Source organism: Parasteatoda tepidariorum, chromosome X2 (assembly GCF_043381705.1).
Source record: "Parasteatoda tepidariorum isolate YZ-2023 chromosome X2, CAS_Ptep_4.0, whole genome shotgun sequence".
In the NCBI taxonomy this organism is placed as follows: domain Eukaryota; kingdom Metazoa; phylum Arthropoda; class Arachnida; order Araneae; family Theridiidae; genus Parasteatoda; species Parasteatoda tepidariorum.
In genome coordinates this window covers 49,339,455-49,355,193 of record NC_092215.1, presented here as the reverse complement: position 1 = coordinate 49,355,193, position 15,739 = coordinate 49,339,455, and the positions used below count along the sequence as shown (strand labels likewise).

Below are 15,739 nucleotides of genomic sequence, written 5' to 3'. Positions count from 1 at the left end.
TTCGTTTTTCTACGTAATACACATTTGCCCTTTTTTCTTCACTACGTAAGCAAATAGAAGTTTTGAAGGAAGTGTTACGTATGAGCACAGAACACAAATATTATTCAAGATTTGATTAACAACGTTCAAGCTATTTCCCAATATTTCAATCAATATTTTTTTTTTATTTAACTAACTTTCTGTGCAGAAAGTGTTAATTCGTTAAAGCTAATTTGTACATTAAATTCAAACAGTAGCGAAATGCGATGAAAAGTAACAGAAAATTTGTAACCAATTTCTTTTTTTTTATAAGTTTTCTTTATTACTTTCACTTTAGTTTTTAAAAATGGAATTTAAAAACATTTAAATTAAAAAAAAAACATAGCATAACTTTTTTTTACTGCGAGCATACTGCACTTTAATTCATGTAAGACCGGCTTACTACTTTGAGCAATTTACTAATTTAACCTTAAAAAAAGCAAGTAAGGAAGAACAAGTAAGAAAACAACCTAAAAGTAATGAGTACATAGAATTATTAATAATTAATACATCGCTGTTTTTTTTTTCTTTTCTTTCTTTTAAAATTTTCGTTCATAAACTTACTAGACGAATTTTTAACGACTTAGTTTATTTTCTGCTTAGCTTATTTGCGTTGTATCATTTAACTCACTCTAATGTTTTTTTAAGAAAAAACTCTTCAATATTTTTTTTTTATTTTCAGCAGATTACTTTGGGTTAGGTTATTTATTGAAATACATTTGGTCAGAGAGAAGAGTGCTAATAAAGCTATTCGAGAAACAGCACAAGTTTTTTTAATAATTAATTACAAATCTTTTTTAATTGCTATAAAACACAAATAAAAAAGGGGGGAAACGAGAATACTAGCAGTTGTATTAAAGCTGATGGTTAACCTTATCATCATAGGTGAAAAAGTTATATAAAATCAAAAGAATTCAAAAGAAGGAAGCGAATTCGTTTTAAAAAGATATTCACATATTATTTTATTTTTCGACTAGCTGACATGTTTAAAATCATTCCTTGTAAATTTTTCAAAAATTCATAAAACCTGGAAAGATATTCATGATTTTACAAGAAGTTGTACTATTTTAAAATATGTTATAGATTAAAATTTAAACAAATTCTCTATACCATACCATTAATATCAATAAGAAACTGTTGTCAATAAATAATTGTTATAAATTGCTTCAAATGTTTCGGAACTTATTATAGAAAACTACTAATTCAAATTGTTTTAAGTTTCATCTCAAGATACATCTTTACCGTTTTTAAAACCATTCAAAATTTTATATATTTAATTTTGTGAAAGCGTGAATAATTATGTACAGGTTAAAAATAATTATTAAAAAATTTAAACACAAATATATCAGAAAAGCTCAACTGCCACACGACTTTTTTTTTCTGCCGAGAGAGAGGAATCACGTGACAGGAGGGACTCTGATGTTTGGAACAAAGAAAGGTAAGGAAATATAGCAGTGCGCTTGCTCTATCTACTATTTCAGCTCTAAAGGCTGGACAGGTGAAAAAAAATCACTGCCTTCTCTAAAATATTAAGGTCTAAAAACAAGACTAAGGAGATAAAAGTGAAAGAAGTGAGCTTAGATCATGAAACGATTAGAAAGGAACTGCGTTAGCAACGTTGAGGGTTGGTGAGCGATAGCGAGCATGAGACAGAGCCCTTAATAATGGCAAGAATTCTGTATTGAAGAGTTAAGATTTTTTTTAAAAGTTGGATGCATGTTATTAGCACAATTTTAAATAAACTTAATTTTTTAGTCACAGCGTTTAAAATTCAAGATCACTAGAGTTAAGCCCAGTGATTTCTGGCAACTCAATTTTTAAATACTCCATAAAATTTCTTATGTATATGATACTATAAAAGCCCAAAGTCTGGTAAATCCGAGGTTGTACTACCGGTAAAACTTAGCATTTACCAAAGTGATTAATGTCCGAAGTATGCTTTAATAATATTCCCTTTCAGAATTTTTACCAAACCTTTGTGGTAAAGCCTAAGAGTTACCAGACTTAGGGCTCTTACAGTAACATATATACTTTGTAAACAAAATAATATGTTAAAAACTTTTTAAGAAAATAAATAATTTTCATTGATTTTACATGTTTTAAAATTATCAACTTTCAAGGGGAAAAAAATACATACTCAATTCTATCCAAATAATACTATTTCCCTTCAATATATATTTTTTTAAAGAAGAGCAATAATCAGCTAATGTGGACAATCTTTTTAAATTTTTCAAAAAAGCTTACTAAGCCTCATTTTAAACCTATCTAGTAGTTTTTTATTATTATACTTATTTTACCCGCATTTTGATTCGTACAAGCTAACTTGGATGTATATTTTTTTTAAATATCTTTTTTTTTTCACACTAGGCCCATGACATTGGACTAGTGTGAACGATCCATGCAATTGATTCTAGTTATTTGCAAAAAAAAACAAAAAAACAAAAAAAAACACTTATAATTAAAATGGAATTAATTTTAACCTAAAAATTAAATTTTCAAAATAATACTTATAACTTTTTTTTTTTTCATTAGCAATAGGTAACATTGATATAATTTTTATTTAAGAATTGTACTATATTTCAATAATATGAAAATTCATTTTGAATATGAGCTATCACGTTGGAAATCTGTTTTTTATAATAAGAAGTATAAAAAAATTAAGTAGAAATTTTTTTTAAAAAGTTGACTTTTATTTTCTAAAATAGTTTGACAAATCAATATTAAATGTCAATTCAGAGACAGGTGGAATAAATTAAGTTGGTGAACCATTAAAAAAAAATTATAAGGACTTATTTCACATGTTATAAAAAAATAATAAAATTCCATAGTTAATCAACATTTTGATTAAAAAAAAACTTAAAATGTATTAAAGCAATAGCTTTTCGTAAATTTTTAAGCTAAGTTTAAGATTTAAATTCCAAAAAAATGAGAAATAAATTAATCACTTTATAAAATTAATTCAATTTAGTAAGCAAATCAACTAATGAATATGCTAATAATTAAACCCACATTATCACATCTACAGTAGTCCCCAACCACATATTTAGACATAGTTGTTAATAATGAACCTATGGAGTCATTATTTTCTTCTAAGCCAATAATTTGTTAATAAAAAATTCAAACCAAAATGGCTAATAAAGTAATAAGCTTATTCATGAATAACATAATATTCCCTAATATTTAAAACAATGAATAAAAAATTTCAAAAGAACAAACAATTAAAAAGAAAGTTAAAAATTTACTTTCGTATAAGAAAGTGTTAACCAAATCTGTAAAGCTGGCAACATTTTTAGAGAAATTGTAAAAAAAAAAGATTTCAGGATCATCTCAATTTCGATATATCATTGGCTAATTTAAATAATTTCTTATGTTTAAAAGAATAAAATCAATGGCATTGTAATATTAAGATTGTTAAATTGATATAAGGTTTTTGCAGTACTGAATTAAGGACAAAATGACTATATATAAGCATTTTTATAGCATGGTCACTAATATTAAAAGTATACAATAAGTAAATAAGAAACAATTTTTGAACTAAGACATTTTATTTATTCTTACTTTTTTAATGTGAGGAATACAAATTTCATAATTATTTACAAAAATATTTACAACAGAAAATACTATACATTTACAAGATTTTATTATCAATGATCTGAATCATATGATTGAATTTTAGGAGAACTTAAAAAAAAAGTGACTTTAGTGATTATTTTACATAAAAATAGTGACCCTTTTTAACAAAAAAGCAACCACGGAGGAAGTGCATAAGAAGGAAATAAAAAAAAAAAACACTTTTCAATGACAATAACATAGGAAGAAAAATGATACTTTTTTATACAATAGCATTAAAATATGAAAGAGATTTTTAGTCTTTACTCATAAAAATAACCCAGGATTCTATGCCTCGTCTCATTATTCAAAATATTTTTAACAAATGGTTTGATGAAATTCTGTGATTGTGGTAAGATAAATTGGAAAAAAATGTATATATTAAATATGACTAAATATGTATTTTAAATGTCATTAAAACAAACATTAATAAAAAAATACTTTCATTAAAAAAACAAGCTATAAATAAGAAATAATATAAATATAGAGCTTCAAAAATAGAAAATCTACTTTGAAAAAAATCTAAAATTAATCCCTATAACTACTAACAACCTTCTTCAACCATTCATTTTAATTTAAAAATATTTCTGTTTAACTACAACAAATAAAAAAATTTAATTTTGTTTATCAATCTTATCTTGAAATAACTTAAACTTTTTTTTTATGCAATAAAATTCTTATCACATAAACCATAATTTGTTGATGCATAAAATTTTAATTTATGTAGTGGGAAAATATCATAAATGCTGTGCTCATACGTATATATATATTTTTTTAAAAAAAGCTATAACAATATCCTGAGAAAAAACAGTTTGTAATCAGGGATTATTAATCAGCACACTACATATAGCTAAGTATGTATATACACTGAAAACAAACCTTAACTATATGAAGTATAAAAAAGTATGAATGCCATTTTTAGTACGATAATAAAACAACAAGAATTGTTAAATAAATAATTAATACAATTCACAATTTAAAGTATGAAAATTAAGCTCCGAATTCAGATTAAATAAATAATTTTATTCAAATAAAAATAATCTGATACTTTCATCAAAATAAAAGTAATCTGATAAATGAAAAACAGTGAAAAAAAAAGTATACACCAAAAAAAAATTAGTAACTGCATTTTGTATTAAAGAATGCACTGGATAAAAGCTCTGTATAAATAAACAAGTTGATCAATAAGAAGAGCAATTGAATGCATTTTAATATTATAAAAATGCATTGTAATAAAAGAGTGCACACCAAAGATCATAACAAAATAATTTAGTAAGATAATAAAATACATTGATTGATAAAAAAAATGATTAATATAATCCATGATTCAAAGTACATATCGCAAAAAGATTTTACAAAAATATATTTTTTACGGTTTATTTCTCTTACTATAATATTATAAAATGAAACGAAATTTTAAATGACATACCTTTAAGAGGTATCGGTGGTTTTGATTTCATCAAGTAAGCATTAATTTACAACTTTTTTGTCTTTCCATAACTAATCTAAAATGCAACTCGGGATTCTGAATTTTTAGCAAGAGTTCAACATAAACACAGACGCTACTCAAATTTAAATACTTTTCAGAAATAATTCTATATTTTTTTCTTTTAAATTTTCTGTAGAGAACATAATAAGTCATGAAAATTTTGTTAACTCAAAACAACTTTTAATAAGCCGTCAAATAAGTATTTTTTTAAAAACCATAATAGCTAAAAGAAATGGAAATCGAAAAAAAAGACTTAAATAAAAAAAAAACTTTTTTTTTGTATTGTTATAATAAAAGAACCAAAATCTATATTCTAGTGCTAGTATGAATTAAAGATACATGTTATATTTTAACCAGTTAACAAGTTTTAACTTCATAGATTTATTTTAAATCATGTGAAGAAAAATTTTAAACACAAGGAGAAAAAAACTTTAATTGAGAAAATCTGATTAACTAATACAATGAAAAACAATACAATACAACAATACTTAACTAATAAAAAAATAACTTTATAATCAAAATACTAGGGCTAGCAAATGATTGCAGTAAATGGTGTGTCATTTTCAGTGAGAGGGTGTTTGTATTTTTGCAGTGACTTAAGCAGTTTCTTTTTTTTTTGGGGGNTTTTTTTGGAGGGGGGGGTATCATTCTAAACTTGGTGTTAAATTGCTCAGAATAAAACAGACTTGATGTATGAGTCATATACATACATATTCAAAAAAAATTAAAACTCTTTGCAAAACCTCTTAGTCATACATAAAAAAATATAATTTAACAAATCTGTAATTTAAAATACATACAGTAGGGAACCGATTATCCGGAACTATCGGGACCATCGCTATTCCGGATAACTGATTTTTCCGGTTTTCTGAATCGCTACAAAAAGCCGTTTTTTTTTATAGTTAAACCCAACTAAAAAAATTTTTTTTGGAAATAATCTTAAAAAGAAGGAAAAAGGATGAAGTAATACACTAATGATTATTTCCAAAATGATGGTAAGGTAAAAATCTTTCAAAAAAGAAAGAAAAATCCTAAAATCTTATGAGGAAAAAAAATTTTTTTTTTAAATGGCGGGTAAATTCATCGAATTTTGCTCCGGTTTTTTGGTTTTCCGGTTTTCTGATTTCCGGATAACGGGTTCTGTACTGTATTTTAAAATTAATATTTACTTAGTAATACATAAATATTTTCCAAGGATTTAGCAAAAATTTTAAGAGAGCGTAAATCAGAATGGGAGTTTAACATGTCAACTACTAACTTCACAGTTCTGTTTATATCTTTGATAAATTTGACCTTTATCTGATAAATTAAATCTTGAGCGAGCTTGGGCATGAGAAATCCTATCAATCTTGGGTCTTTATAATTGAGGATCTTTATAATATCTCCAATCCAGGGTTGGCAAGGTTTAGGACAGAATGGATTAATCCACTGTTTAAACCCTGGTTTAAACCGTCCAGTCCAAAACCCCTTTGTCCAAAACCCTTTTACTCAAATCATGACACAATTTTATCTGAACAATCTTTAAGAGGTAAAATAAACATAGAACTAATAGCATATTGATAATTAAATATACTAGAGAATATTTGTTTTTAAAATTATAATGTTTTATTAATATTGTTTGACTCTTTAATTTAAACAAAGGAAGATTAATCAGTAATCAAGTTCAATTGGTCCTCTCATTCAATAGTACGTAACTGAAGTTTGGCGTTGCAATACAGGGTAAAATATAGGGACTAAGTGCTTGGTTCGTCATAAACAGGTTTATTTATCTATAGTACTATTCAAGAATACTTTTATTTCATTCATGTTTAATTCTTTTAGCATAGTGGTGATACATCACCAGTGTCAGTAACTGAAACTGATGTTATGCCCTTCAAAACTGTTAATAAATTTTTCAGTTATTTTGTATTTTCAATTTAAACTAATATATTTATATTTAAAAAATTTTTTTTTGAAATAGATGTCTTTTTTATCATTCTGTGATGCAGAAATTATAACATTTTTTTAAAAAAATATTGTGAATAATAAAAGGTTAATTTTTGAACAAATTTAGTATTTTTTTTAAGAATAATTATTATTTTTTAATATTGCCATATTTATCCTTATGCAAAAATATTATCAGTATTAAAATCATACTTATATTTAAAGGATTAGGTATTCACTTTTGTTGTTCAATGAATTGTGGAGCTTCAAAAATTATAAACCTTTTCCTATTATATTATATTATTTTCTTTTAATAAGTTATAGTAAATTGTATAAAAAATATCAAATATTTATTGATACATGTAATTATTATGTGTGTAATGGTTACAACTATAGAATTTTCACCTTTTACCAAAGTTCAAGGTTTTGGACACTTAAAGACAGTTTAGGACGGTTTTACCCAGTTTAGGACAGTTTTACCTAGTTTAAGACAGTAAAACCCACGTGTCCTGTCCAAAACCAGTTTAGGATGTCCAAAACCCCAACCCTTCTCCAATCCATATATTCAACACTTAAATGTCTACGATTGACCAAAATAATTTTTCCTTATAATTATATGCTTATTAATTTTCTTAAATGGGCTGTATATTGATGAGTATACCTTCTGGTTCAATCATCTAAATCAAAGAATGACCTTACTATTAGTATGATGAATTAGATGAAAAGTTACAATTAGCCTTAAGCAAAATTTAAAACAGATCAATTGTACATTAATTGTATAAAAATTAATAAGTAAAATACAAAAGTTTGCTTAGTATTTAAAACAAGCTTAAAATGACAATAACCGAAGATGAGGTCCCTTAATCATAAATCATAAAAAAAGAAAAAATGGACAATTATGAAACATAAAATTTACATTTCATTCAGCTAATTATCGAATTAAAATTAATTTTGTGTAGGTCAAACAAATTAAAATATTTGTCTATTTCTATTAAGAAACATCAATTTTTGTTTTTAAAATTGAAACTGTTTCTGTTTGTTCAGGTATTTAAAAAATGAATAAAAAAAATAGCTTAATAAATGAAATTGCTTAAAACATAGTCAATATCAAGCCAAATGTGCAAACCCTAAATAAACTATCACATGCCAAAAACTTTCCTTAGAGAAAAAGCAACAACAATAATGAATATAAATAATTATTAGAAAATGTCAGAAAATGAAGATAATTAATGGAAATTACCTTTATTATAAACCATCTTTAGAACTTTCTCAATCAAAACTATCTTTCTATTGAAGTAGCCAAAATCAAATATGAGGTATTTGTATTAGAAGTCTTAGAGACTATATTATTTCCCTGAACATAATATAAGGCTTTAATATAAATGAGTATACATAAAAAAAATTTTAAAAAAATGATAATTAATAAGAAAGACATAATATAACTTTAAAACCGAATGAAAATTAATACAGATTTATAATAGTTGCGCACATAATTAGTATCTTGGGTAAAAGCATATTAACTTTAACTTGAATGGAAAAAAAATTAGTAGTTAATTTCAGGGTTAGAAATTAGAATGTGACAATCAAGCGTCAAAGCGCCTAAATGTTTTTTTTAAGTTGCCAAAAGGGCTTAGTTTGATATAATTTTTAAATTGGGACCATATTACTCAGATTGCGGCTACCTTCTATATTTTAGGGGTCAGAAGTTTGAATCTGTCAAAAAAAGGTATGTTTATTCAGAAAAGTACATTTTTCGGTATAATTTAGTAACTTAAAATATTGTCTGCACTCATCAATTGGCATTTTTAAGGTTACCCTCTCGAGTTATCAAGATTGAGTCCTAGATCTGATCTTTAGACCAAAAGTTATTCAGGGTGATCAGGTTTCTTTTTTGGGCACGCAGTACATATATTTATTTATATATATACATATAAATCTATATGTGGGAGTTGTTATTGACCATCATCCTTGAACAACCACCTACTTTGTTGCTTATATCAACTGAATGGATGGCTAAAACCCCTTGAACTTGCTCGTGAATGCAACATTTATTTTACCGTTAAAATTAAGCAATTTAATAACAAGCAGCATTCATATAATTCAAATTCATATATACTATCATATAAAAATGTTAAACCAGCAGAAAATCATAATTGCTATATATATATGTGGATCTAATTCTCTTTCTGCGCGTAACTGTAATATACTTTTAAAATGGGAATTAAAAATCAAGTTGCAAGTAAAAATACTCTTTTAGAAAACAAATATGTAAAGGAATTGGAATACATAGATTTGAATATTGATGGTCGTAAAATTAAATGCCTAATAGATAACAGATCAAAGATATGTTGCATAAAAGATTGCTTCCTAAATTCTAAAAATAAACTACCTTTAGATACTGTTCAATTTACCAATTGGTTTGGTAAAAAAACTAATGCAAAATTGTATCAACTTCCAGTCTCTCTCTAAATGAATCACGTTTTGAACCTCATTTCCACTTGAAATTCGAAACCATTGCTGCAATCGTGACTCGTAACATGATGCAAAGAATATCAATGTTCTCCAACTTGAAATATAAAACTAAAATCTAATTTCGATCATTTACTTGATAAATAAAAGGAAAAGAAATGCATAATTAAATATGATAAACCTACTCTCTCAATACATTTATTACATCAAAAATTAAATTAAAAGTTGAATAAATAATATTTAATTTTAACTTTAGTTACATAATGGCGAAAAGTTGCTAATTTTTGGGAAAAATTAATTATACTTTCATTTGCAGCATCAACCATCATTTGAATAACTATTATGTTCTTCCGCTTTTAGAAAAACCTAGTTTTGATCTTTTATCATCGTCTCCTAACAAAGAAAGGATACAATTTTCTTCTCCAATTAAACTGTTTTCAAACTTAATCAGCTTAGATAACTTTTCTATTAAATTTCATCATTTTTAATTAGCAGGGGTAATTGTGAGAGCAACTCAAAAATTCGGAAAATTTCTTGAGTAAAATGCATTTTAAATGCACGCATTTCAAAAAATTAATGTCTTTATAAATTTAAATCATTGATATTTTCCCAACATGAAATTCCAAATAAATTATATGCAACATAATTTAAATTAATAATTATGTATAAGTTTACTCTTATCTCTAATTTAATTTAGTTTGTTATTCTGCCAGAAAAAAAAATATTTACAAATGAAAGAGATACCAAGTATAAATTCTAGTTCTAATATTTTTAAATAAAATATACAAGAATTTTAATGCATAAATGTGATCGATGATTTCTTGAAACTTCTGGACCTTAGATGTCGAGATCGCGGTTATCGAAAAATCCAGATTTCTTCCGGAGCACAATCTTCTTTGAAATATTGTGAATACAAATCGTGATGTGTGAATTTTAAATCGTGTGAATATAGATTGAGGTTTATGATTTTTTTTAAATAAAGTGAAAACTAAACGAGATGTGAGATTTTTAAATGGCATGAATATAATTCTCAAAGTGTTATTTTTAAATTAACAAAAGACAAATCACAATGTATGATTTTTAAAATATGTGAATATGAATTGCAATGTGACTTAACTATAGAAGACCAAAAGTTAACTCGCAATAACAGTTATATTAAAAGTTATGCATAAAAAATGATGATTGTGTTTAATGTTCTAGGTGTCCAACTTAAATTCTTATAAACAAATTATGACTAACGAAAGCTCATTTAAAAGCCTGGTTAATTTGATATTTAATATAACAGATTTTGAAAAAATATTAGATACCATGAGAGAACAGCAAAATATAGAAAATATGACAATTTACTAAGTCTAGAAAAGCCAATAACATTATCTAGATGCAGCTGTTTCAATTATAAGGGTTAAAAATAAAATTTTGAGTTAAATGCACCTCCTATAAAAAGGGGACTTTAAATCGATCTATTTTCATATAAAATAAACTCCATTAAGAATATTTTACATTTCAGGAGTTAATTATTAAAATAAAATTCTTCTGTATTTATATTTAAATATAACTATTTTTTCCTAACACATTTAACACAATCCTTTTACATCTTCAGGTGGATAGCTTTCGTTGCATTTATGTCTTTTAAGTATGTATTTGCTTGCAAAACTGTTGTTGCAAACTTCACAAACATGAGGTTTCTTTTCTTTATGATCAGAAAGATGACACTCAAACTCACACCTACGAGAAAAACTTTTTATGCACAATTTGCAATTATAAGCCTTTGTACTTTCAACTTTAAGATGGCGAGTAAGGTCCCCTTTTTGTGTAAAAGTTTTCTTACACAAGTCACATGAATAAGGTCTGAGACCAGTATGTATAAGGGAATGTCTTTCAAGGTCAACTATTCGACTGAAACCTTTAGTGCACACTTCACACACATAAGGTTGTTCTCCTGTATGAATTAAAACATGATCAGAAAGAGTAGCTTTTCTAGAAAAACCTTTGTTACAAACCTCACACACAAAAGGTTTTTCTTGTGTATGAACTTTCATGTGTTGAGCAAGACAAGCTTTTTTACCAAACCTCTTAGGACACATTTCACACAAATAGGGTTTCTCTTGTGTATGAACCAAGCAGTGTTGCTTAAGACACCATCTTCTACTGAATTTTCTCCCACAAATTTCACAAACGTAAGGCTTCTCCCCCGTATGAGTAAATAGGTGCTCTGTAAGATCAAACTTACGAAGAAACCCTTTATGACAGACTTCACACATATGAGGTTTCTCCCCAGCATGCATCATGACATGTCGACGCAGATCGCTTTTACGATAAAAGTTTTTTTCACACATATTACAAGCATGGGGTCTGAATTTAGAATGCAAATAAGAATGTCTTTTTAATTCATTATTTTGACTAAAAGCTTTATTACAGACTTTACAAACATGTGGCTTTTCACCTGTATGACGGATGATATGTTGACGTAAATTGCCTCGATTGCTGAATAACTTTCCGCATAATTCACATATATGAGGTTTCTGTCCTGTATGCGATTGTACATGTTGTTCAAATTCAGTTTTTGTACTATAACACTTACTGCACATTGAACAAGCAAATGGTATTTTGCTACTATTGACTTTAACAGGTGCATTAATTATCTTCTTTTCTAAACTTTTCCGTTGTTCTTCCAATTCTGTATTAGGCATTGTAATTGTATTTTGTACATTGAGTGCAGGACTTATTTCTTCACTATCAACTAACATATCTAATTTTTTAAGCACATCATCAAATGCTTTTGATTTTTTTTCTCCTATATGTAATTTTACATGTTTTTCAAGTGCCGATTTTGATTTAAAACATTTACTGCACATTGAACATGCAAACGGTACTTTATTAGATTGAACTCGCACAGTATCATTGTTTCTCACTTTTTCATCTGTACTAGGTAGTCGTATTACCTTTGAAGATTTGGAAGGGGTATTGATATTTTCATTTTCCATAATGAAATCAAACTTGACAAGGACATCACCAAAAGACATCTGTTCGTTATCTTCAGAAATTTCTTCATTATAAGAAAGATCTTGTTCATCAATAACAGAGTAAGTAAATTCTAATTTGTCATCATTAATTTCTGAAGATACATCAACTTGTTTATCTTCAACTGCATCCTGCTTATCTAGCATTTTTCTTGTGTTGAGTAACTAATATTTATATATCAGTAAAGAATGAGATAGGAACTATATTAAGGTTACATAGCATTGTCAGGCACTTATTAATCTAAATTCAAAACTTTAATGGATCTGAGACAAAAGAAGTCGATATATAGCTACATGTAGGATGATTCAAGCATTACAGCAAAATGCTCACAGTAAAAACAAAGGTTATTCAAGATCGTTAGAAGTAGTATTGGTCCGAGTTCATAAATAAAACTAAATTATAAGGTGAGCGAAAGCAGTTATTGTCGCAAACTGAAATCACACGTAAAGGAACAGATAGTTCATAGAAGCTGAACTATTCATTGACAGACTTTTTAAATTATTATAAGAAACATAAAATAATATGCTTGACAGTCTAAAATAAAAACAAAGAAGTTTTTAGTCTTCGTAATTAATCTAGATGTGGATTAATAAAATTTTTTAATACAATAAGCTTTCGGCTGCCTATTTCTATCTCTTAATTGCTCTTTTAAATGCAACGAAACCGTAAAACATACTTATTTCTGCTTAACTTAAAACTCTCTTTTAAACTTAACTAGAATTTGTAGACAAATATAGATGGCTGCACTAAATGCAATGAAATTTAATTAATTTTACTTGCCATTTTTTTTGCATTATATTAATTATTACATGATTTTTTGTTGTTGTTGTTGTTACTTCACGTCGCACTAGAGCTGCACAATGGGCTATTGGGGACGGTCTGGGAAACATCCCGGAGGATGATCCGAAGACATGCCATCACAATTTTGATCCTCTGCGGAAGGGATGGCACCCCCGCTTCGGTAGCCCGACGACCTGCACACGAAGTCGAGCATTTTACGGTAGCACAGTTTAACGAGGACCAATACCGCACACCCTCGGTCCCTACGCAGACTGATCCAAGTGGTCACCCACCCGCACACTGACCGTAGCCAGTGATGCTTGACTTCGATGATCTGCTGGGAACCGTGTCTTAACGATCAGTCCACTGCGGGACGTTACATGATTTTTAAGAAATGTCACTGGTACTGCCAGAAAGTTTTAAGGCAGAGCCAAAAAATCTAGATTTGAAAAAGGGACAACTGTTTCCAGATTATAATTTCTTCTTGCATTGACATTTTATAATTTAATGTTAAAAATAAAATTATTTAAATAAAATTTTTCACCAAATTTTTTTTTTTTTTTTATCAAGAAACATTTAAAAGGGGAAAAAATCTGGTGCCAAAGTAAAACATGAAATTAGAGTATAAAATTTTCCCGAATATCCGCAGAACTTACAAAATACATTATAGACTTAAAAAAAAATGAAAAATAAAACACATAATAAACAAAAATTAGGTTAAACGATTAATCAGATACTTCTGTACTTCTTAGTTTGAATTGTGAATGTATTCCAAACAACTTTCTTTGCAAAATAGAGCATTACAACATTATATTTTTCAACGAAATTGATTTCGGCATATTTTTGCTCTCATGAATGTTTAAATTGGGCGTAACATCGAATTGAAGTTAAAGAACACTTATGACGACTCATCTTAAGCAGCCAAATGACCATGGTCCCCATATGAAGCTCCCAACTGCTAATCCCATCGTATGTAAATAAAAAGGTTAATTTTTTCCTATAAATTTTTTCTTTTTATCACAGAACTAGCTGTACCCTGCGTGCGTTGCAACGCTTTCAATTTGAATTTGAATTTTGTATTTAAGTGTGTAAATGACCTTTGCGATTATGATTTGAAATGCAAATTTTATTTAATGGTGAANTATAAATTTTTTCTTTTTATCACAGAATTAAAAAAACTTTTTTTACCTCCATTTTTACAATAAGGTTATTTCAATAAAATGTTTTAAATTATCGTTCTCAATATTCCTTTTTATACAGAAAGCATTGAGGCACTTTAAAAATCTTCCGAAGATTTCTTGTGTTCTGTGCATATACATGAAGGTCTATATGAAGGCCTTGATATTAACCTATACCTTTCAAACTTGGCCCATTAATTATTTCATTGTAAGTAAACACGAAGCCAAGCCTCAAAATTATAGACGAATTAGTTCGGACATAAGCGGGCCTGACTGTAAAGTCAATATTTCCTTTACAGTAGAAGAACATAGCCCATGCTCCAAATATAAATAATATCTTCCCTTTAATCTATAATTTTTAAACTTGGTCATATACATTGTCATAACTATTAAACTACCACATTAAGCAGCAAAATTATATACGAATCAGTGACTAAAGAATGAGGTTTAACAGAGGGCTTAATTGTATTGTCAATCGCTTTTTATTTTTTATTGTTTTCTGCATATACATGAAGGCATAGTTTGTTTTAAATTAGCCTATTATTATCAAATTTTACACCATTTATTATTTCAATATGAGTAAACACGAAACCAAGCAGCTAATTTATAGACGAATCAGTCCGGGAACTATTTTTTTTGCCCGTTGCATACATATAACGACCTATATTTTGCTTTTATATTCTCCTATATTTTTCAACTTCTGTCCCATTTATTACTTAAATATAAGTAAACATGAACCAAAGCACTAATTCATAGACGAATTAATTCGGGTTTAAGGAGACCATATTGTAATATCAGTCTTTCTTTTCCCTCTGCATACACGTAAAGGCTTATATTTTGCTTTTATATTAAGCAATATTTTTCAACTTTTGTCCCATTTATTATTTAAATATAAGTAAACACAAGGACAAATAGATAAATTATAAATGAATTAGTTCGGGCGTAAGGGGTGCCTAATTGTAATGTCAATATTCCCTTTATAAAAACAAGAGTAGGGGAGAGTGGGGTCAATTGTAACATTTTTTACTTAACTATTTTTAACTAACAAAAAATCCAATATATTATTAGTATTAATTGACAGACGAGTAAAGTAGACTATCCTCTACTAGAAAAAAAAAATACCTTATTTTAAATGTTATTATATTAGTTATTAACAATTTTTGACAGTCGAGCACTTGTTACAATTGTCCCCACTTACGGGGTCAATTGTAACAGTTCATAAATTCAACTAAAACATAGTTAATTATACATA

General features: G+C 27.3%; 1 protein-coding gene across 1 annotated transcript; it reads right to left on the bottom strand.

Annotated features, from left to right (window-relative positions):
• Window positions 1-3,544: 3,544 nt before the first annotated feature.
• LOC107437398 (zinc finger protein 883-like) lies at window positions 3,545-13,155 on the bottom strand. The gene has a single exon (XM_071188075.1). The coding sequence runs from the start codon at window positions 12,673-12,675 to the stop codon at window positions 11,083-11,085; it is 1,593 nt and encodes a 530-aa protein (XP_071044176.1). The 5' UTR covers window positions 12,676-13,155; the 3' UTR covers window positions 3,545-11,082.
• Between the last annotated feature and the right edge of the window lie 2,584 nt (window positions 13,156-15,739).